The sequence below is a fragment of the Triturus cristatus genome, chromosome 3_1, assembly GCF_964204655.1.
Source record: "Triturus cristatus chromosome 3_1, aTriCri1.1, whole genome shotgun sequence".
Lineage (NCBI taxonomy): Eukaryota > Metazoa > Chordata > Amphibia > Caudata > Salamandridae > Triturus > Triturus cristatus.
The window spans coordinates 47,964,865-47,988,609 of record NC_140583.1 but is presented as its reverse complement, the minus strand read 5'-3'; the positions used below and the strand labels follow the sequence as shown (position 1 = coordinate 47,988,609).

General features: G+C 43.6%; 1 protein-coding gene across 1 annotated transcript in view; it reads left to right on the top strand.

The window, feature by feature from the left end:
• LOC146859671 (embryonic protein UVS.2-like) overlaps positions 1-22,991 on the top strand; it is a 33,910-nt gene extending 10,919 nt beyond the window's left edge. The window contains exons 6-13 of the mRNA XM_085643420.1: positions 961-1,136; positions 3,911-3,992; positions 6,403-6,530; positions 10,933-11,054; positions 13,122-13,347; positions 15,512-15,630; positions 17,362-17,584; positions 22,628-22,991. Coding sequence (XP_085499546.1) covers positions 961-1,136; positions 3,911-3,992; positions 6,403-6,530; positions 10,933-11,054; positions 13,122-13,347; positions 15,512-15,630; positions 17,362-17,584; positions 22,628-22,638 — 1,087 coding nt within the window. The 3' untranslated portion in view covers positions 22,639-22,991. The remainder of the gene's footprint in view (positions 1-960; positions 1,137-3,910; positions 3,993-6,402; positions 6,531-10,932; positions 11,055-13,121; positions 13,348-15,511; positions 15,631-17,361; positions 17,585-22,627) is intronic.
• Positions 22,992-23,745: the final 754 nt, after the last annotated feature.

The following is a 23,745-nucleotide window of genomic DNA, read 5'->3' as shown; positions in this document are numbered from 1 at the left end:
TAGGTCTAACACTAAGTTACTCCTGTTATACATATGACTGCTTAAGAGCAGCAAGGGTGAGTAGCTGAGAATTGCTCAGGTGGTTGAGGGTTTGGAACTCACAGTACGATAACATATGAGTAACTAAAATTCCTGTGAAGATAATTTGTTAATTTTGATTGTGCTTTGCATTTACATAAAGGAAAGCAAGGGAGTTAACATAGAGAACACCTAAAACACAGAAGGTCTTGGTTGCTCATGTGGCCAAAATACAACCTCAATCAATATCCTAGCATGCTTCTGGTACATCAGTGCAGTTGTAGCCCACGCATAGTGTTATCCTACAGGGGGATGTTATGCGGTTCTCTGCTACAGACAGAAACTCTTTTATTATGGTGGTGTTTATAATTCTCCGGTTTAGTGGAGCAAAGATGTCAGACAAAGTGCTACAACGTATGAGCATGGCTATGATATGCCCGGTGATTGATTGGACATGTTTCTCTAGGTGATGCCCACCACAACAGAGGGGCAGGAGTCGGTCTCAGGTCCTTTTGCTGGACAGAAATGTTGAGTCTAATAGGAAAGACCCACCTATAGATCCATTAGGACTCCATGCCAAGATTCCAGAGGCAGAAATATGTCTACAAAGGATAAAGACATCCTAAAGGGACCCATCATTTTAAGACACCACACACAATGTAAAATGCCACACACAACTGGAACACTGACTGCATTGGAGTATGGATTCTAGCTATCGGGGACTAAACAGATTTACCCACCGACAGCTGGTAAGTCTGCCCTCCAGGCAGATAATACTCACAGATTGTCACTGTCCTAGAATCCCTCCTCCCTTGCAGATAACAACAGTCAAAGAGGAGACGCACAGGCTGACGCCTTGTGTGGGGTAAGATTGTAATATTCTTTCTCCAAAGGTGACATTGCAGTGATTTATGGATCTCTATTGTCCATCTTCTTCCCTAGGTGCTGGTCGTACATCGGGAAGATAGGGGGAGTTCAGCAGGTATCCCTCTCCGGGGAATGTATGTCTAGAGGAACCATCCAGCATGAGCTGAACCACGCCCTGGGCTTCTACCACGAGCAGAACCGCAGCGACCGCGACAACTATCTGACCATCATGACACAGTACATCTCGCCTGGTAAGTGAAACCCCTTGAGTTCCACTTACTACTGAAATAAAAAACTGAGTATGGCTCAGGTTCCTTCTGGACTCACCTTGGCAATGTTTTAGACCCCTGATTTGTTAAACTTCCCACCAACACATCATTTCTACCAATCTGACCCTTGGTTACGGTGATAAATATTTGTTACTGTTACAGGCTGGCGTCCTTTTCACAAAAGTTAGCACAGCTGAGGTCATTAACTGGAGCAATGCTTCATTTGAAACCGGTTGTTGTTTGCCTACATAAAGCTCCCTGTACAGGATGGGAGACGACCATTACATCGAGGTCATCACACCGCGATGCCATTACAACGCGGTTGTTACAAGAACCGCGTTGTTACCACGCAAAGCCATTACTACGCAAGTCATTACATCGACTTGTTGCTGATGGCGTGCTAACATTAGGAATAGTATAGTTTACTATTCCAACACCTTACCTAATGTTACGTAGGCTGGAGTTGGAATAGTAAATTATACATTTCTAATGTCAGCACGCCATCTACTGCAAGTTGATGTAATGGCTTGCGTAGTAATGGCTTTGCATGATAAGAACGTGGTCGTTGTAACGACCGCGTTGTGATGGCACACAATGTAATGACTCACTTTGTAATGAATCATATTCGCACAGGATAAATTGTGACCCGTATTTGAAATGCCCATGCCCTGATGTCGATATTGAGAATCAATGACTGCCAACTACAGTGCCCTGCTTCAGAGTGACGGGGCCCAGATTTACACAGATGTCACACAATACAGCGCAGCACGTTAGTTTGCTGTGCTGCATTGCATGAAAGTAATACTAAGATGTGGTGCTGTTATGCTCTCTCCCAGTGCTGATGACAAACTTTAGGCAGACATGTAGCAATGCAGAGACCCTTATGTGATTGGGCTAGAGTGTGTGAGTTGATGAAGCAAAGTTGTTGTACTGAAAACTGTTCCTTTAAATACATAAACTACGCTTTGAGACTTTTCTCACTTTGTTTGTGTGCTAAACAATGCAGCTCCGATGCAAAGTAGGAAAACAAGAAGAAATGAAAACATTTCACCTCATACACTTCTCTGGAGGATGCACAGGATTTTGGCCCAAATCCCTGCTAACACTTTTTTGCAGATAGGGGTTTATGTCTACACCCATGGGTGGTTGCATAGAATTGACCATGCACCACACATCTAATTTCCTTTTGATACAAGTAATCCAAAGAGCAACTGTGTATTACTTTAAGTAACTTTGGTTTACAAGCCAATGCAAATTGTGATTTGCTTTGAATAGTGAATCCCAAGTGAACACTTTCCTTCAGGCTTGCATTAGAAAAGTAACATAAACCTGACACAAAGCATGTGTTTTTCATCTGGGCCCAGATGAGTTGCACAGCGCCTTCAGCGAATATAGGTCTTTGTCCCGCAGTCTTTTTTCCCGCATGGAATCACAACGCGGTCGTTACAACGACCGCGTTGTGATTCCGCATACCATTATTCCGCAAGTCGGAACACCGACTTGCGGAGGGGGGGCGCTGGATGTTGGAATAGTATAATTTACTATTCCAACTCCAGTCTGTGCGGACACTAGGGAAGGTGTTGTATTTTAAATCCAACACCTCCCACCCCCCGCAAGTCGTTGTTCCGACTTGCGGAGTAATGGTATGCGGAATCACAACGCGGTCGTTGTAACGACCGCGTTGTGATTCCATGCGGGAAAAAAGTTTCGTCATAAACGTTGATTACCGCCTTCAGCATCACTCTTTCTCAATCCACTATCTCATATACAAATAATGGTGTTTCTTTCTACAGTTTTTTCATCTTCTGTTTGCATGGCATCTCAATAAATCTCCTCTGTAGCCCCAAACCTCTGCATGAAAAACTCCCCTCTCCCTCTTCATTCGAATACATATCTCCTCTCTCTGAGCACAGCCTACTTCAACTCACAGGCATGTTTGCCTTAATCTTTATTATTATTTTACTGCTAATGTCTTCATTTTATTCCAAATTTTCAAACAAATCACCTTTGCTTTGAAAGTCATGCCTGCAAACTAATAATACCTATTTCATGTTTTAATCCCAAAAATCATCTATTAGAACTCACATACCCCCTCCACTTCCCAAATGTTCATCACTAACTCCTAATAATGTTCTCTTCCTCAAAGAAACTGGAGTAAATGAATGGAAAGGTTTTCTTGAGAGCTCAAGACTAATCCTAAATCTTGGGTGACAGGAGCAGTGTGCTCTCTGGCATAAAGTGCTTCAATGCCTTGTCAGGGATAGTAAGCGCTATGTACCTGTAACTACAATACAATCTGATGGGTGAAGAACATTCTCTGAAGATCATCAAGGGGGTTGGAACACTTTATGAGGCAAAACAAATTTTATGAGCAAAAATCATGATGATTTTCCGGTCAAAAAGACAACAGTGAGTAATCTTAAGACATAGCTGAAACTCCAGTACACCCCTCCCTGATGTATGTAGCACTGATATTTATTTAGTGTGAACCTCGCTAGGGAGCAATATGGGGCTCCTCATCAGATAGGATTTACATTTAGAATTACACAATTTAATTTCACATGCTGATGTGCCAAAACCCGAGATTTGAATCCCCCCCCTTGTTCCAAATTTGACAGCTTAGCCAGTAGACTATTTCTAAGCCCTGATATAGCAGAAGCAGCACTGCCCCCTAGTGAGCTGGGGCCATTATTGAAATGTGCCCTATCAGGCTCAGTCAGCACTAACTCATCTTTACTGTCTGCTCATCTTAACAGGAGACATCAGCAACTTTAACAAAGAGAACACCAACAACCTTGGCCTGCCATACGACTACTCCTCAGTGATGCATTATGGGAGGTAAGTCTCCGATGCTCAGCTAAGAAGAGATTTTCTGTTTAAAACTCTCATTGAAGGCTTTTACATATAGTCAGTGACCATGATTTAGATTTTGGTGGACAGTGTACTCCGTTGCGCGCATGACGTATTACCCTCTCTGCCAAACCCTAGAACCACCCGCTTCATTTAAAGATGGGCGGACCCTAAGTATTCGGTCAACCAAGCCCCTGTTTTTTCCTGTCCATCACCACCAGGAAAAACCTAGCATTGAGCGACAGGAAGAGTATGATAACGACTCCCACAACCTGGGTGAAAACCTTTAGTAATTGAAAGGAACTGCAGTGATGATGGTTCCTTTTTTTGTGTGGAGATGACTGCTGGGCTGAGGTCATTTCTAAATTTGGCGGATGGAGTACCATCGGGATGGCATTCGTAATGTCCTTCTCCAACCCCTTAATCTTGCTTCTTCAGGCTGGGTCGTTTGAATCTGTTTGAAAACCCAGACATGATTGTAAAGGGGGACGTGGTAGCAATTAAACAAGCTTTCCTTTTGGATAGGGTGACCCAAAGAGAAGGGGTGGAGCTTATGAAACCTAGTATCAGAAAATACGTGATCCTCAAAACCTGTGATACAATGGAGCCGTATTTAACGGGCAGTTTCACTTCGCACGAAAAATTCTTACTGACAAGGTTTAGGCTCAATATTTTTCATCACCTTTTAATCAGACCAAAACTAGACAATTTTAATAAAACTGCTGCTCCCTGTGGCTGCGACGGAATGTATCCACAGGATATGCTGCATTTTATTTTTTTATGTACATTTTATGAATATCCGCGCAGACGTTACCTGGTTGCCCTGTTAAAAAAACTTAATTTTAACCAAATTAGACCAGCCCTTGTGTATCTTCAGCTCCTGTATAGTGATAGTGTTTTACATGTATTAGAATTTTTAAAATTAACTGTTAAAATGAGGAACTGCCTGGATCAATGATGCTGCATTGTTTAACTCATGATTAGTTTAACCACTGGAATACCTTTTTAACACCTACCAAACCTGATAATATTTGCACTTTCTTTTAAACTTGCTATTTGCCTCATGTACTATGGATGTTTTTAACTATGATTAATGTTAATCATTTATGTGTTGTATATGTGTACTTTTATGGTGTGAAATAATACCGAAATAAAGTCTGGATTGATTGAACCCCTTAATCCTTCGTCCAGCAAACCCTAAATCATACCCAGTGATTCTGATCACATTCTGATGTGATCTCTATAATCAGCGCTGAGATTGCGGGAAATGGCAAGTAGAGGGTGATGTTTATTTCACCTTTGCTGGTAGAGTGGATACAGGGAGAAGAGCTTGGTGGATATTGGAATCTCTATATGTGAAGAAGAGCACTAGAATGGTAGCTGTGTTTGTTAGGGGGAAGAGGGGCAATGGAAAGATGGCTTTGTTGGTGTCATGAATGCCAGCATTTGGTAGCGCCATAGGTGATGAAAGTGAGAAAGGGCAGTAGACTCATGGCTGTGTCAGTGAACATGCTCCCACAGAGCTGAGGGTCTATGGACGAGGAAGAGTATTGCCACCATGGCTGTGTTGGTGAATATGATTGGTCAGGATCGATGATCTGTATGCAAAGTGGGGTATGAATTGATGGCTGTGTTGTTGAACATGATTGGGTAGGACCAACGCTCTGTATGTGAAGCGGGTGCAGAATGATTGTTGTGTTGCTGAACATGATTGGTTAGGACCGACGCTCTGTATGTGAAGAGGGGTGCAGAACGATGGCTGTGTTGGTGAACATGATTGGTTAAGAATCAAGCTCTGTATGTGAAGCAAGGTACGGAAAGATAACTGGGCACCACAGTGTGGAACTGCCATAGATGATGAACGTGAGAGTGAATTTCAATCATGGCTGTGTCTGTGAAAATGTTACCATAGAGTGGAAAGTCCATGGGTGCAGAAAGACAGGTAAACACTGTCTGAGTTGGTGAACATACTCGGTTTAGAGAGGAAGCACCATTGTTGATAAATGACATGAGGATGATACCTCAGTGCTGACATCTCTGTCATAAGCAGAGATGTTGTGAGACTCAACAAGAGGAATTTTTCAAACCAGTGCATTTTAGTATCTGAGATGCTGAGTGTGAGTGAGGGCGCTAAGGTGAGTGTCTGCTGCCACCAGTGGTTTAGAGGCTCATGAAAAGGAGAACTGAGAAGTTTTAGATTGAGCTGGGCAGGATCTGCCGGGGGCTTGTTCAGTAAAAGCATTAGACAAGCAATGCTTTAAGCAAACACCAAATATTTCACCCTTACCTGTTCCCACAGTAGACTCATCTGGAGTCGCTGTAGAGTTTTTTGAGAAAATAATTAATCAGAATGGCACATGCATGGTGGGCTTTATCTCTGATGTCTTCCTTTCCCCAGGTATGCTTTCAGTAACACATCTGGACAGCCGAGCATCGTGCCCAAGCCAAATCCTGATATACCCATTGGACAGAGAGATGGGCTTAGCAACCTCGATGTTTCCAAAATCAACACCCTCTACCAGTGCAGTAAGAAGTGCATGCTCGCAGATAGATTCAGAAATTTCATAGCAGTTACAGCATATTTTCGTCCTAGACTGCAATGTTATCTTTTTTAATGATTCCAGATCAATTTCCAACAATATAATCCATCATGGGAAATTTTCAGTTTTTTTGTTTTTTTGTAGAGCACACCCTATGAAATTAATTATAGTGTTTAGGTTATAGGGCTGTTAAATAAATAATATAAAATAGCATGTGCATGTAAGTGCAGCAAAAAAGAATCGAAGTAAAAAGTTTTAAGGCTTTCCTAAAGGTAAGTAGAGTATGTATATTGTTAATATACAGAGGCAGTACATTCAAAATCTTTTTGCCCGTTAGCGAGAATTTGCAGTTTCCCTTCCTCTGCATGTCAGACAGACTGATGCTGTTTCCTTGATGCACTTAAAAATAAGGAATGCTTTATTGAAGATAAGGACCTTTTGGATAGGGCTTTTGGATAGGCACCAATGAAGTCTAGTCTGTTGATATACTACAATATGTCCATAGTTTTAAAACAAGTCATCTCACCATGTCTAGAGCATGTACCATCTTAGCAGTTTGATTTTGGGAAGCTCACTCATAAAGGAAATTAGTTTAATCCAGGATTGAATCAGTCAGTGAACCAGATATGATTTTGTGTTATTGTTTTGGATGTAGGGAAATGCCTATTTAAGTTGTCTTATGTTGAATACACGTATACACACTACAGAGCCTCAAGTTCAATTCTGCATTCCAGTTGACCCTAAGGGGCATATTATCAAGTGCAGTATCGCTGCTTTAGCGGCACTTTTTGCCTCTAAAGCCTTTATCCCCTAACTGGATTCCAGCATTTATCCTCTGACTGGATCCCAGCATTTATCCGTTCAGTTTATGAGAGTATCCCAACATGTTTTCCCTTATGAGATCCCAGCATTCATCTCCCGGCATAGATTCATTGGATCCTGGAATTTGCTATTAAGTAGATCCCAGCCTGGATATGTAAATAGGATTCAACTATTTATTTCTGGATACAATGTCAGCTTTGGTATACTAACAGTATCCTTACTGATCACCTGAGAAGATACCAGGACATATGTCCTTATAGGATCTCAGAACTGATGCCTTAGTTTGACTGACACACAATTTAATCCCAGCATTCATATGCTCATTATATCCTGGCTCCATACACCGATGGGATGTCATCATTGACCTTTTATAGGGTCTGAGCATTAATCTATTCATTGAGTCCTTGCATTCATGCCCTTCTTCTGTTTGGTTAGATTATGTTTTTGATGATCCCAGTTCAATTTAAACTAAAATCATACTTCATGGGACATTATTGTTTTTTCTGTTTATTTGTAGAACTCACATTATGAAATACATTAATGTGTTTAGGTGCCAGGCTCCCTAAATAAATAGCATAAAATACTATAGAAATGTAAGTTCTGCAAAAAGAGCACACAGGGATGTTTTAAGGTGTTCCTAAAGGTAAAGCAGAGTATGTCTATTCTTAATATCCAGTGGCACTACATTCAATATCTTGACCAGCAAGAATCTGCAGTCTCTCTTCCACTGAATATCAGGACCTGCGATGTGAAGAAGATATAAGCCACAAGCGCCTGAGTTGCAGGAGGGAAGATGTCTAGTGGTTCTACCACATAGACAGTCTGGTGCTGTTTCCTTGATGCACTTCAAAACAAGGAATGCTGTGTTGAAGATGATGACTTTTTAAATAGGGCTTTTGGATGGGTACCAATGATGTCTAGCCTGATAAATCACAGTGTATCCCTAGTTTTAAAACAAGTCATGTCACCATGTCTTGTACATGTTGCATCTTAGTAATTAGAATTTTGGAAGCCCACTCATAAAGGAATTTGTTTTACCCAGGATTAAATCAGTCAGTGAACCAGACATGATTTTGTGATATTTGGTTTGGATGCAGGGCAATGCCTGTTGCAGTTGTCTTAAGCTGAATAAACCTGAAGCACTACATTGCGGATGTGAGCCTCAAATTTTGTTTCATAGATGACCCCGAGCCTTTTAGATTTCTTAGTGAAGGTGCATGGGATCTCAAATAAAGTCCGGGGGTTAAGTGAAGTTATTCAGTGACATGAGCCTAAGCAGAGCATCTCAGTTGTTGCTCCACTAAACGTGGGCCCACTTTTATTCATCAACATGGGCACATTATTTAGGTCTTGTTTAAGGGCAAATAACCCATCCTTCAGGCCCCACAAATGCATATAGAGTAGTATGTCATTAGCAAATAAACAATATTTCAGGTCACTGTCACTAATGATGGAAAATAACAGCATGAAAAACAAGAGAGAGGGGAAGAAAGTGTGCACCCTGGGGTCCCAACATTCAGTTTCCCTCCCTGATGACTTGAAGGTCCTGACCTGACACTTTGTGTCTGTCCTGTTAGGAAATTATCAGACCCATTTTAGAACTTCATCCAACACAGTGCCTTTCTGAGCTGGTCAAGCAGTAGGTCATAGTCCAATGTGTGGAATGTGACTGATAAATCTAACAGTATCAGCCAAGATAAGATTTTTCACCATCTTTAGCTGAGGCAGGCAACTAAAACTCTCCTATTGCCCTCCTGCAACTTAAAACCTGCTCCAATAGCCACTCTCTGTTCTTCCTGCTGATAGGATGCAATCTCAACATTTATCTCTTGATAAGATCCCAGCATTTATCCCCTATCTGAATTTCAGCATTTGTCTTCTTGTGATGCATCCCATTTATTCTCTGCTAGGATCTCAGCACTTGTTCCTCGATGGGATTGCAGATTGGACCACAGCATCTATCACACGACTTGATGCCAGCATTTATCTCCTGATGGGATCCCAGTGTTTATCCCCTGAGAATAACCCAAAATGTATCCCAATTGGATTCTAGCATTTATTCTCTGATTGGATCCGAGCATTAATCCCCTGATTGGATTCAAGCCTTTATCCTCTGATTGGAGTGCAGCATTTATACCCTAATTGGTTTATACATATTATTCCCTGATTTGATTCCAGCATTTATTCCCTGGTTGGATTCCAGCATTTATTCCCTGATTGGATTCCAGCATTTATTCCATGATTGGATCCCAGCATTTATTTCATGACTGGATCCCAGCATGTATCCCCTGACTGGATTTCAGCATTTATTCCATGATTGAATCCCAACATTTATTCCTTTATTGGATTCCAGCAGTTATTTTCTTATTGGATCCTAGCATTCATCCCTAGTGAGATGCCAGCATTCATTCCATGATGGTATCCCAGCATCAAACTTACTTATGGATCCCAGTATTCACAACTCCCAGCATAGATTCAGTGGATCCTGGAATTTGCTACTAATTGGATCCCAGCATTCATATGTAAACAGGATCCAACTATTCATTTCTTGCTATGGTTTCAGTATTAGTCTTCTGACAGGATCCTTACCGATCTCCTGAGAAGACACCAGGGTATATTTCCTATTAGGATCCCATTACTGGATGCCTTAATTTGATTGAACAACTGACACACGATGGAATCCCAGCATTCATATACTCACAGCATCCTGCCTACATCCATCAATGAGACCCCATCATTGGCCTATTTTGATTCCGAGCATTCATCTACTGATTTTATCCTGGCATTCATCCCCTGTTGGAAAATCAACATTCATCTCCCTTAAATGAAATCCTGGACTTCATATCATGCAGCGATCCCAGTATCAATTCACTGGTGGGATCCTACCATCAATCCACTAGTGGGATCCAATTTTTAAATTTCTGATGAAATGCCATCAGTTGTCCACTGACTGAATCCCACCATTCTTAACCTGATGAGATCTGTGAACTATTTCCTTCTTTTTGGAAAAATGTTCCTCTTATGTTGGTGTTTCAGATGGTTTTTAAGTTAGAGTTCTGCTATGCCCCTGTTTGTTCCCTTTATGGAGATCACATTAGCAGTTACGTGGATTTATAGCTATATACACCATGTATGTTCCTTTGATCTGAATACACAACTTACTATAGACCAGTACTGAGACAGTGGAGTAATAAAAAGATTTTGTTCTGGGTGCAGAATAATTTGCTTTTTCAGAGGTTCTTTTTTATCTATGTCTCTGATAGCCTATCCTTCCCCTACGGCCATTTTACCTGCACCAGGGCAGTTTGTAATGAATCTCATTGTGTCCAGTGTCGTTTTTGGTACCTACTTATATTCTTTTGCATGCTTCCATATCATTTTGAAGACCTGCACCAGCCACAGAGATCATTGCTTAGATCAAGGAGCTTCTTCTTGGTGGAGATATAGGATACCTACTTAAATACTAGTGAACATAACTGAGAAATTCTGGGTAGGAGTCGTTGACGCTCTACCTGTCAGGGTCATTGTGCAGTTTTGAGACATTTAATTTTCATATTTGGTTTCAGATTTGTGCAGCACTCTTCTCACTGACCCAACTGGAACCCTGACATCACCCACTAACCTTTCCTCGTACCCAAACAACATCAACTGTGTCTACCTGATCCGAGTGCCTTCTGATAGTGATAAGGTAATGTAGTCAGTCGGCTTTCCTCCTGCAAGAGTCCTAGCTGTCTGGTGTTGGGGCTTAGAGTAGTGCACTGGGTTAGGACCTGCCTGATTGACTGGCGGCAGAGGTTTCTGCTGAGGCAGGTCACTATGGTTACAGTGGTCCATCAGCTGGAAGGAGAAGAATCTGTCCTTAGAATGTTCTCTCCAATGACGTTAGTACTATAACCACAGAGCTTCGAAGTAGAACTAATGAGAAAACATTGAAACCTAGAGTAGTGCTGCCACAGCAGAGTAGATGGAATAAAGGTTAAAGAGTTGGTCTACAAGAGGCAACTAAGTTAGACTTTATTCAAGTTCAAATTGGGCTTCAAAGAAATGCCACATGGGAGTAGTAAACAAAGGTGAGAGGGAATCTCAGCAGAGTTCCCCAAAGGATATAGACATGTAAGGGTTAATCTATTAAGTGTTGTAGTGTAGCAGGACATAACACTGGAGTGCACAGCGACAGGTACCAGAATAGCGAGTTTAAAATATAGTGCTACAAAAATATCATAGCCAAAATATCAGTTACCAAAATATAGTTATGGTCAATCTATGTATAGTTACTATACTTAGTTTCACATTTATCTTGAGAATATATAGATATATGGCTTCAAGGTAGGGTGATGCGGAGAGTAGTAAATCTATACTTAGCTCTACATACTCTGGATGTTGAGACAGTTGAGATTCTGGCTACATTGTTTTTGTATGTGCTATATCTCTGTTCGATATTCTAACATACAACCCGTCCACAAAGCATGAGATTCTCTTCCCAATGTGGAAATCCCTTGTGAGATTTACTCTGAAGGGCGGCAGCCTTCTTCTTTTCATAATCTGCTGTTGAGCATCACTCACATTCAAAGGTAAGACACAGGTTATAGGTAATCCGAAGGCAGTGCCCCAGAGGTTTAGGACCTTTACTATAAGTCCAGTGAGTAGCCAGCTGTACCAGGTGTCTTGGAGCTTACACCAGCTTAGCTTCCCAGTTACTCCTTTAAGTATTTGGTCTTGGCAGAGAGCTGCAGCTTAGCATGGGCAATCAATAATCCAGGGGTATGAGAGGTTTGTGCCATGCTTGCACCACGCAACATGGCACATGCCCAACTTAATACTCTATGGCAGAGTTGTGTGGCTCTGATTGGCTACATTAATCTGGAGTAAGGCAATGCGGTACAAATTGCTATGATGCCTTACTCTTCCCTGGGTGGGCATTGCATGGGCGTTGCAGTGGGTGGTCCCACCCAACGCCCAATGATGTTGATGCATTCCTAGATTTGCAAGGACTTTGAAAGCTGGAAGTGTGACAATATCTCACGCCTTCCCATGGAGGGCATAACAAGGAGAAATATCTTTATATCTCCTTGTTTTTGCCTCATTCTATATGTGCTGCATTCCATAGCACACACAAAAAGAGGAAAAAGCCTCTCAGGATAGTTTTTGTGCAAGAAGACACCCCGGTCTGCACAAAAACAATCATGCCTACAACACAGGCACACTTGCACCATCGCGCAAGGGTGCCTGTTTTGGCCCTAGGCTGCCAAACTGGCGCCAGCACAGGGAAAGAGGACAGGAATGTGCCGTATTGGATAAAAACTCTACATTCCTACCCTCTCCCTGTGATTCAGGGCAGTACCGCATCGTGACTTGTTGCGCTGCCCTATGCCACAATTTCCATAAATATGCCCCCTAGTGTGTAACTTCTTCACAACACATTCCTGAGCTTCAGCAGAGGTTTGGTTCCAAGGAGAGGCACCATGAGAGAAGACAGGAGGTGCAGGGTCAACATAAGGGTGTCATGTCTCTTTGAACACGCAACTCAAATGGAGTGCAGGTGGTGAAGGAGGCTATAAACAGAAGCAGTCACTAAATTAAAGACTCGAGGTAAAGGAAAGCAGGTATTGTTTGAAAGTCAATGTGAAATCACTGACTGATTCTAGTCTGGGATATCTTTCAAAAACTGAAAGTCAGTCCTTTTTAAACAAATGAAGGTTAGAAAGTTCTAGACACTCTAGAAATTGTATGTCTAATTTACTGCTCTTTTTCTCAGATTCGTCTGCAGTTTGATGCTTTCGATCTCCAATCATCCCCAAACTGCGACTCTGACTACCTCACAATTTACGATGGCAACAATAGAGCAGCCCCAGTCTTACTCAGCAGAGCGTGTGGGATCAGCCAACTTCAGCCATTCACCTCCACCGGAAATGAGATGTTGCTGGAGTTTGTGACGGACGGCTCCATCACCGCCAGTGGGTTCAAGGCCTCCTACAGCAATGGTACGATCCTTGGTGACAGGCTTCCTCAGACAGGGAGGTGTACTCAGAGGCCTCCTACAGCGATAGTACAGTCCTTTGTGTCAGGCTATTGCCAGACTAGGAGAAGGAAAGCAGAGGCCCCCTACAGCAATAGTATGGTCCTTGATGTCAGGGTGTTCTCAGACAGAGGATGGAGGGCTCAAAGGCCTCTTACAGCAATTGTATGGTCCATTGTGTCGGTAAACTCTCAGTCAAGGAAGGGAGGTTGAAAAGACATCCTATGGCAATGGTATGGTCTTTGGTGTTGGGACGCTCTCAGTCAGTGGAGGGAGGTCGCAAAGGCCTCCTACAGCAATGGTACAGCTCTTGGTGGCGGACCCTCTCAGACAGATGAGGTGAGATGGCAAGGTCTCCTACAGCAATGGTATGGTCCTTGGTATCAGGCCGCTCTGAGTTAAGGGAGTGGGTTGTAAAGGCCTCCTACAGCAATGGTACAGTCCTTGGTGGCGGGATGTCTCTGAAATGGGCGGGGGGAAGCAAGTATTCTACAGGAATACTAAGGTCCTTGGTGTGAGACCACTCTTTTTCAAGGCAGTGAGTTGTAAAGGCCTTCTACAGCAATGGTAGGGCCCCTGGTGTTAGGCTCTATTAAGAAAGAGGAGGTGGGATGACAAGGCCTCCTCCAGCAATGGTATTGTCCTTGGTATCGGGCCGCTCTCAGTTAAGGGAGTGGGTTGTAAAGGCCTCCTACAGCAATGGTACAATCCTTGGAGTCTGGGTGCTCTCAGACAGAGGAAGTGGGATGGCAAGGCCTCCTACAGCTATGGTATGGCTTTTAGTGTCAGGCCACTCTCAGTTAAGGGAGTGGGTTGTAAAGGCCTCTTACAACAATGGTACAGTCCTTGATGTCATGACGCTCTCAGAAAAGGGAGGAAGGTAGCAAAGTCCTCCTGCAGCACCGGTACGGTCCATGGTATCAGGCCGCTCTCAGACAGAGGAGGTGGGATGGCAAGGCATCCTACAGCAATGGTACGGTCCTTGGTGTCAGGCCGCTCTCAGGTAAGGGAGTGGGTTGTAAAGGCTTCCTAAAGCAATGGAATGGTCCTTGGAGTCTGGCACTCTCAGAAAGGGGAGGGAAGTCACAAAGTCCTCCTACAGCAATGGTATGGTCCTTGGTGTCAGAGCGCTCTCAGAAATGGAGTGGGTTGTATGGTACGGCCCTTGGTGTCGGGTGCTCTCAGACAAAGGACGTGGGATGGCAAGGGTTCCTAAAGCAATGGTACGATCCTTAGTGTTGGGCGCTCTCAGTCAGGGGAGGGATGTCACAGAGGCCTCCTATGGCAATGGTATGGTCCTTGGTGTTAGGGCACTCTCAGTCAGGAAGGTGAGGTCGCAAAGACCTCCTACAGCAATGATACGGTCCTTGATGTCAGGCCACTCTCAAATGGGGGAGGGAGAAAGCAAAGGCCTCCTATAGCAATGGGAGAGAGAGGATGCAAAGGCCTCTTGTTGGGACCCAAAGAACTGCACTCACAGGATATTTGGGCATGTTGGCATAAGGTTTACTTCAGGAAATACCTGTTTCTCTGAATCAATAGCTGTCTCACCATGGAATTCAAGGAGATGTCGTGGGCCTAGTACACTAACATAATCCCCTTGACTCTGGGAATGGACCAGGGATGGCACATGGATTAGTGGTGTTTTGTTTCTGATTTCTCTTCCTGTGGAATCTTCCCCAGTGATGATCAGGGTTGGCCAAGATCACACTGTGCACAAAATATATGGGACACATATGATTAGTGATGTGGGAGAGTACCGATAAGGATCTCTGAAAATGGGAGTCCTCAAGTGGCAGAACTGCTCCATTGACATGAGCTCTATTATTCACTATCCTGACAGAAAATCTGTACTTTCTGACTGCGACCCATGACATTACGCAGCAGGTTCCCAGATGTGCACTAATATCTTCAGTTACTTGCCACGTACCACTATTTTGTGGCCATGTGAGCTGAGGTGCAAACAACGTGCAGGGGGCCTCAGGCAGAATCCTACTCCGGTATGGCTGCCAGTTGTTGTTAAAGGGCTGAAGCTGAGCTGTTCTGTGTATTGTATGTGTAGACAGTCTACTCTGGTGACCAGTACTATGCTGTGGAGCACGTAAGATGATTTTTTCTTCTGTTGACAGTAAATTGCGGCGGGAATTTCACCAGCTCTGCTGGCACCATCTCATCCCCTTACTTCCCCAACAACTACCATGCCAACATGGACTGCGGCTTCTACATCATGGCTCCAGCTGGATACAAGGTAAGTACCGGAGCAATCCAGTGTCATTCTAGTACTGATAATAAGAGCTTTGTAGGCCTTGGAATCATGAAGAACCTCTAAGGTTGTCTGACAGAGATGGCAGTATGGCATCATGATTTTTCAGAACAGGGAATCAAAGCCATGTTAAAAAATTGACCTAGCTTTCCATTGCACTCAGATGATCATATGTCGCTTCTGGGTAAAGAAGGTGTCTAGGCACTGAACTGTATATATAAGAGTTCAAGAACTCCCTTGCTGGTGGGATAGTGATGGTAAATAATGGCAGAGCATACTTCTTCTTCCTTATGTCACACTGCCCCCTACTGGTAGGACAGTGATAGTAAGTAAGGACCAACACATACTTCTTCCTTATGTCACACTGCCCCCTACTGGTAGGACAGTGATAGTAAATAATGACCAACACATACTTCTTCCTTATGTCACACTGTCCCCTACTGGTGGGACAGTGATGGCAAATAAGGGCTACTACATACTTCTCCTTCCTTATGTCCCACTGCCTCCTGCTGGCAGGCAGTGATGGTAAATAAGTACCAACACATATTTCTCCTTCATTGTCTCACACTTCCCCCTACTGGCATGATAGAGGTGGTCAGAAATGGGTGTCACATAGTCTTCTCCATTATGGAACACTGCTGGTAGGCCAGTGATGGTAAATAAGGGCTAACACATATTTCTCCTCCCTTATGTCACACTGCCACCTGCTGGCAGGACAGTGATGATAAATAAGGCTAACAAATATTTCACCTTCCTTATGTCACACTGCCACCTGCTAGCAGGACATTGATGATAAATAAGGGCTAACACATACTTCTCCTTCCTTCTGTCACACTCCCACCTGCTGGCAGGACATTGATGATATATAAGGGCTAACACAAATTTCTCCTTCCTTATGTCACACTGCCACCTGCTGGCAGGACAGTGATGGTAAATAAGGGATAACACATATTTCTCCTTCCTTATGTCACACTGCCACCTGCTGGCAGGACATTGATGATATATAAGGACTAACACAAATGTCTCCTTCCTTATGTCACACTGCCACCTGCTGGCAGGACAGTGATGGTAAATAAGGGCTAACACATATTTCTCCTTCCTTATGTCACAATGCCTCCTGCTGGCAGGACAGTGAAGGGCTAACGCATATTTTGTCTTTCTTATGTGTCACTGCCCCCTGCTGGCAGGACAGTGATGGTAAATAAGGCATAATGCATACTTCTGCTTCCTTATGTCACACTGCCTCCTACTGGCAGGACAGTGATGGTAAATAAGGGCTAATGCATATTTCTCCTTCTTTAAGTCACACTGCCACCTGCTTGCAAGACAGTGATGGTAAATAAGGTCTAATGCATATTTCTCCTTTCTTATGTCTAACTGCCCCCTGCTGGCAGGACAGTGATGGTAAATAAGGGATAATGCAAACTTCTGATTACTTGTGTCACACTGCCTCCTGCAGGCAGGACAGTGATGGTAATTCGGGGCCAGCGCATACTTCTTCCTTATGTCCCACTGCCGCCTGCTGGCAGGACAGTGATGGTAAATAAGGGCCTATGCAAATTTCTCCTTTCTTATCTCACACTGCCCCCTACTGGCATGATAGAGGTGGTCAGAAATGGCTGTCACATAATTTTCTTCCTTATGGAACACTACCTCCTTCTGGCATGACAGAGGTATCATTTAAGGACTAACACATACTTCTTTTACACCCTGCAGGTCTCATTGACATTCACATCTTTTGCAGTTGAACTTAATTCAAGGTGCTCCTATGACTCCTTGTCTATCTTCGATGGTGCCAAGACCACCTCCCCGCTTATTGGCAAATATTGCGGATCCAATCTAGTCCCACCAGTGACCTCCACCGGGAGCTCCCTTCTGCTACAGTTCCACAGTGATAACTCAGGGAACATGAAGGGTTTCCAGGCCACCTACATCTTCGGTAAGTTTATCTGCGGTAAAGTGACCCACTGGCTCTTCATCACTGAGGCTCAGCAAGGAAGTGCTTGTTCTTATCTGAGAAGAAGTGTCAAAGGCCTGTGAGGCACCAAGGCATGTGTTTTAGTTGACTGTGCTTGGGGTTAGCCTGTATTCTCTGGATGCTAAGCCTGCTTAGAGATACCCAATTCTCTGTCAAGATTAACCCCTTGTGTGCCACGCCCTTTCCCCGCCCTGTGCCGGCCGTTGCATTAGCGGGCGGGGTTCATGACGAGCTGGACTCGTCATGGGCACAGCGCAACCGCGGCCCATGACGAGTCCAGCTCGTCATGGGCACAGAAGGGGTTAAAGCGTATACAAAGACCACAAAATAGCCCTGTAATCCACCCATTAACCACAGGGATAATGAAGGTACCTTGCTTGGCTACAGAGTCAATGGAAGATATTTATACAAACTGTACATGGAATGGATGTAAGGATGTGACCCTGGTGCATTGGAAGGCCGAGCCACTCACATGTCCACCAATACTCAAACAAAGTTCTAATACCTGGTACCTTAAATTGCATACGTCCTACCTTGGCTATCACATGTGATGTCAATTAGTGCAAGGTTGTGCAATTTAGACCAGAGAGAAAGACTCAATAAATAGGGTAGCAGTGGCAGAGAAACTATATTATGCAAGTACAAATTGAACTTAAATATTCAGCATTCAAGATCAGCATATGGTAGATTGACAAGGTTTGAACAATGAGCACCCCTCAGTCAGTGATTGAGATTAGTGCAGTAGCTACAGAAAAGGATTAGCATGCACCTATACATTTATTGTATTTAAAAAAAAAACTTACATTTATGAAAGCTCTGACATAGTTTTCCACTCACTGCTGAAAGTCAGTTTGTGGGATTCATGCACACTTTCAGGTACAGCTGTGGCCACTGGCAGACCCTTTCACAACTCCCGATGATGCCCATAACACAGCGCTCTACTGCCAATTATTAAATAGCCTTGTTTCCCACTATTAACTCTGGTAGTAGCGACATGTGTCAAAGGGCACTAGTGTTAATTAATAAATAGCCTCATCTCCCACCATCTAACTTTGGTAGTTGTGACTTGTCATGTGGCACTCGTGGCATTTAATAAACAGCCTTATTTCCCATCATCTAACTTTGATGGTAATGACGTGTCAAAGGACACTGGTGCCAATTAATAAATAGCTTCATCTCCCACCATCTAACTCTGGTAGTAGTGACATGTCATGTGGCACTAGTGCCATTTAATAAATAGTCTCATCTCCCACCTTCTAACCTTAGGTGTAGTGACGTGTCAGGGGTCACTGGTGCGATTAATTAAATAGCCTAGACTCCCACCATCTAACTTTGGTAGTAGTGACATGTGCCAAAGGGCACTACTGCCAATTGATAAATAGCCCCATGGCCTACCATCTAACTCTGGTAGTAGTGACATGTGTCATGGGGCTCTAGTGCCAATTAATAAATAGCCTTGTCTTCCACCATCTAACTTTGGTGGTAGTAGTGACAAGTGTCAAGGGCAGTAGTGTCATTTAATAAATAGGTTCCCCTCCCACAATGTAATTTGGTAGTAGTGGCAAGTGTCAAGGGCACTAGTGCCAATAAATAAGTAGCCTTGACTCCCGCAATCTAATTTGGTAGTAGTGACATGTGTGGAAGTGCACTAGTGGAAATTAATAAACAGCTTCATCTCCCACAATCTTTCTTTTGTAGTAGCGATGTGTCAAAGGGCACTAGTGCCAATTAATAAATAGTCTCATCTCCCACCATCTAACTGGCAGTAGTGAAATGTGTACTGGTACCAATTAATGAATACCTCGCCTCCCACATCTACCTTTGGTAATAGTGACATGTGCGGAAGGGCACTCGAGCCAATTAATAAATAGCCTCATCTCACACATCTTACTTTGGTAGCAGTGACATGTGTCTTGGGGCACTAGTGCCAATCAATAAATAGTTTAATCTCCCATAATCTAATTTAGTAGTAGTGACATGTGTGGAAGGGCACGAGTGCCAATTAATAAATAGCTTTGTCTTCCACCATCAAACTTTGGTTGTAGTGACGTGTTATGGGGGACAGGTGCAAATTTATAAATAGCCTCATCTCCCACCATCTAACTCTGGTAGTAGTGACATGTGTCACTGCGCACTAGTGCCAATTAATAAATAACCTCATCTCACACCATCTAACTCTGGTAGTAGTGACGTGTCATGTGGCACTAGTGCCATTTAATAAATAGACTTATCTCCTACCATCTAACTTTGGTAGTAGTGACATATGTCTTGGGGCACTAGTGCCAATCAATAAATAGTTTCATCTCCCATAATCTAATTTAGTAGTAGTGACATGTGTGGAATAGCACACGTGCAATTTAATACATAGCTCTGTCTCCCACCATCTAACTTTGGTAGTAGTGACATGTGTTATGGGGGACTAGTGCAAATTAAAAAATAACCTCATCTAACACCATCTAACTCTGGTAGTAGTGACGTGTCATGGGGCACTAGTGCCATTTAATAAATATCCTTATCTCCCACCATCTAACTCTGGTAGTAGTGACATGTGTAATGGCACACTAGTGCCAATTAATAAATAACCTCATCTCCCACAATCTAACTCTGGTAGCAGTGACATTTGTCAAAAGGCACTAGTGCCAATTAATAAATAGCCTCATCTCACACCATCTAACTCTGGTAGTAGTGACGTGTCATGTGGCACTAGTGACATTTAATGAATAACCTCATCTCCCACAATCTAACTCTAGTAGCAGTGACGTGTCAAAAGGCACGAGTGCCAATTAATAAATAGCCTCATCTTCCATATAACTCTGTTAATAGTGACATGTGTGGAAAAGCATGAGTTTCAATTAATAAATATCCTCATCTCCCACCATCTAACTCTGGTAGTAGTGACATGTGTGGAAGGGCGCGAGTGCCAATTAATAAATAGCCTCATCTCCCACCATCTAACTTTGGTATTAGCGACATGTGCCATGGGGCACTAGTGCCAATTAATAAATAGCCTTGTCTCCCACCATCTAACTCTGGTTGTAATCACATGTGATTGGGCACTAGTGCCAATGCATAAATGGTCTTGTCTCCCACCATCTAACTCTGGTGGTAGTGACGTGCCATGGGGCACTAGTGCCAATTAATTAATAGCCTCATCACCCACCATCTAACTCTGGTAGTAGTGACATGTGTCTAAGGGCACTAGTGCCAATTAACAAATAGCCTTGTCTCCCTCCATTTAACTTTGGTAGTAGTGACATGTGTCATTGCCCTTTCAGTGGAATACAAATAGGGTCATTTAGCAGTTGGTGGAGTGGCAATCCTGCTGCTAATTGGCATTTCAGGGCCTCCTGTAGATGCCCAATAATGACAGGCAGTATTGCCAGTTAATAAATAGCCTCCTCTCCCACCATTGTAATAGGGAAGAGAAAGGACATCAGCCTTGTACCAAGGAGGAGTCCTAGTGTAAATTAGTGGGGTACTGCTCTGGGAAACTCATAGTTCCCCCTCTTATTTGGAGATGGACAACTGCTGATTAACTGCTGGTGCTGCCTCCACTGACAATAAGTCATCTGTCAAAGGTCTTTGCCTTTGATGCATCATTAAACCCACTGGGCCTTATCTACAAGAAAGTGACTCATTGTGGAATGGCAATCCCTATGTCTGTGCCACACTGAGTCACTTTCAAAGCATAGGGATGTGTCATATTTACAATGGTGGGAAGAGGTGTGGCGCCGCGGCCAGTGCGACTGACTCTGGAATATGGTGATCACGGTTTGATCCCCGGCGCCGCGAAAGATTAGCCCACCACCATGTGACTCTGGGCAATAGCTTGCTTAATCTTCCCGACGGCCCCCAGAGCCTAGAGACCATTAAGGGTGATTGTTCGCGCTTTACAAATGTGCATTATTATGATATGTCGCACCCCTGAGTTCTCCCCTGTGCTGGCGCACCATTGGCTGCCATGTGCCTGCGCAGGCACCCTTGCACCATGGTGACAGGGTGCTGCGTTTTAGGGGAGATTGCTTTATTATAGGAAGGAACACCTTCATGCACAAAAACAATCACAAGAGATGCTTTCTTCTTTCTATGTGTGCTGCAGAATGCAGCACGCATAGAAAGAGGAAAAAATTTGAAGAAATGAAAACATTTCTCCTCGTTGCCTCCCATGTGGTGGCATAGCATTCTGCTGCATTCATAGGTTTACGAAAGTTTGTAAATCTGGGAATACGACAGAAGCCATAAGTGTTTGCTGGGAACACCCACAGCAACACCCATGGCACGCACCTTTCACGCAAAGTGCTGAGTGAAAGGCGGCTGTTTTTTTAAGGACACGAAAAGCCACGCAGGGTGGCTTTAGGGGTCCTTGTAAATATGGGCAGCAGAATGCACCACCGGTGCGTCACAAATAGTGATGCACTAGCGACCGAAGGGGGTTATAAATATGCCCCACTCTGTCTAGGGTGGGCCTCCCAAAGCAGATCTGCCCTGCCTGTGTCTGCCATGGGAGACATGGCGAAACCGGGCAGGGAAAAACAACAGTGGTTTCCGTGGGCTGGGGGAAACTCCCTGCATGTCAGGAGACATTGGGCTTGTTTGTTTTTATTAGAAATAAATCTCTGCTTAAGGGGATTGTTTGTGAGAAGCAAAAAAGAATTCTGCTGCATCAGTTACATCAAATTAAAATGGGTGGTCTGCCATGGCATGGGTGGAGATGGCACCTCTGCAGCCCCAGCAGCCTCTATGCACTAACTGCTGGTGTCTGAATGACCCCAAAGTACTTCTGACCAATTCTATCATGGGGCTGGGCTCGACTATTCACAAAAATAGTAAAAGTCATGGATATTCTAGAATGATCAAACATTATGCAAATAATCATCACAGTAAATTTGCATTGTTCTTATTTATTAAATATCATGAAACCCTGAGTGAATTTTGCTATTCAGTGATGGACAAGTCTTCTCACAGTTCAACAACTTATTTGTGTTTTCCAATAATTACTTGCAGTAAATGCCTAACACAGGAGAAGCTGCTGTGCCACAGCTCCCCAGAAGTTCATGCCTATGGAGGTACATCTGTTCCACATGAAGAATGAGTGGATGATGCAAGCACTGCATTGGCATCTCTCTAAGTCTCAGTTTTGGTCGTCCAGTTTCTCTCCCTTGTTGAACCTGTGTCATTTGTTCTGTTTCTTGTTGTAGCCAGAGAATGTAATGGCCATATATATTAAGAGGCAGGTCACCAACAGTGGTTGCCAATTGTAAATCGAGAGTTTGCAACCTGCCTGACCTGGACCCTAGTTTGCCACCGATAAATACGATGGTGAATTACACTGAGTGTGAAATATTGTGCTGATATGAAGCGAAATAAATACATAAAAGAAAGTCGTGTCTCTTTTTGCGGATCATGTACCATAGAACCAGTATTACATGAGTACAGTGGCAGTCCTGCTAAGTATCACGCATCTGGTGTTAGATTAACACATTACTGCAAATTTTGCCTTTTCACATCAAGCCTTGTTAGAAATGGGATTTCTGGCTGGCTAAGGCGTGCGCCAAAGCCAGGCAGAAACCACCACTCTAGTCAGGGCACGGAAGTTACACGCCAAAGATAACCCCTGCTCACCCCCTTGGTAGCTTGGCACGAGCAGTCAGGTTCATCCCGGAGGCAATGTGGAAAGCATTTGCGTACGCACACAGCAACAACATCCTAGGCTCACCACAAAAGAAACTCCACACAAGGTTATATATCAAAATAGCCTTTGTATTATCATAACACATTAGAATGGTAAGCACATATTATACATGGGGCCACCTGGCACTAGGTCATATTTACAAGGGATTATGTACACCTGACAGGGCCAACTGGACCACTGTCAGTACGATCAAAAAGTGAACTTAGTAAATGTAGAATTTAGCATAAACATAGAACACAACCAGTACTACTGGTAATCACCGCACTTAGCATCAGCCTGTAACATCAACTACATTAGGCTCAGTATAACATCAGGCGCACATTACATTCTGCGCCAACCTCCCCATCATAAACACATGAGGCCATCATCTCACCAGTCAAAACGCATTAGACCCTAACCTCCTAAGTATAACTACATTAGGGAAAAACTC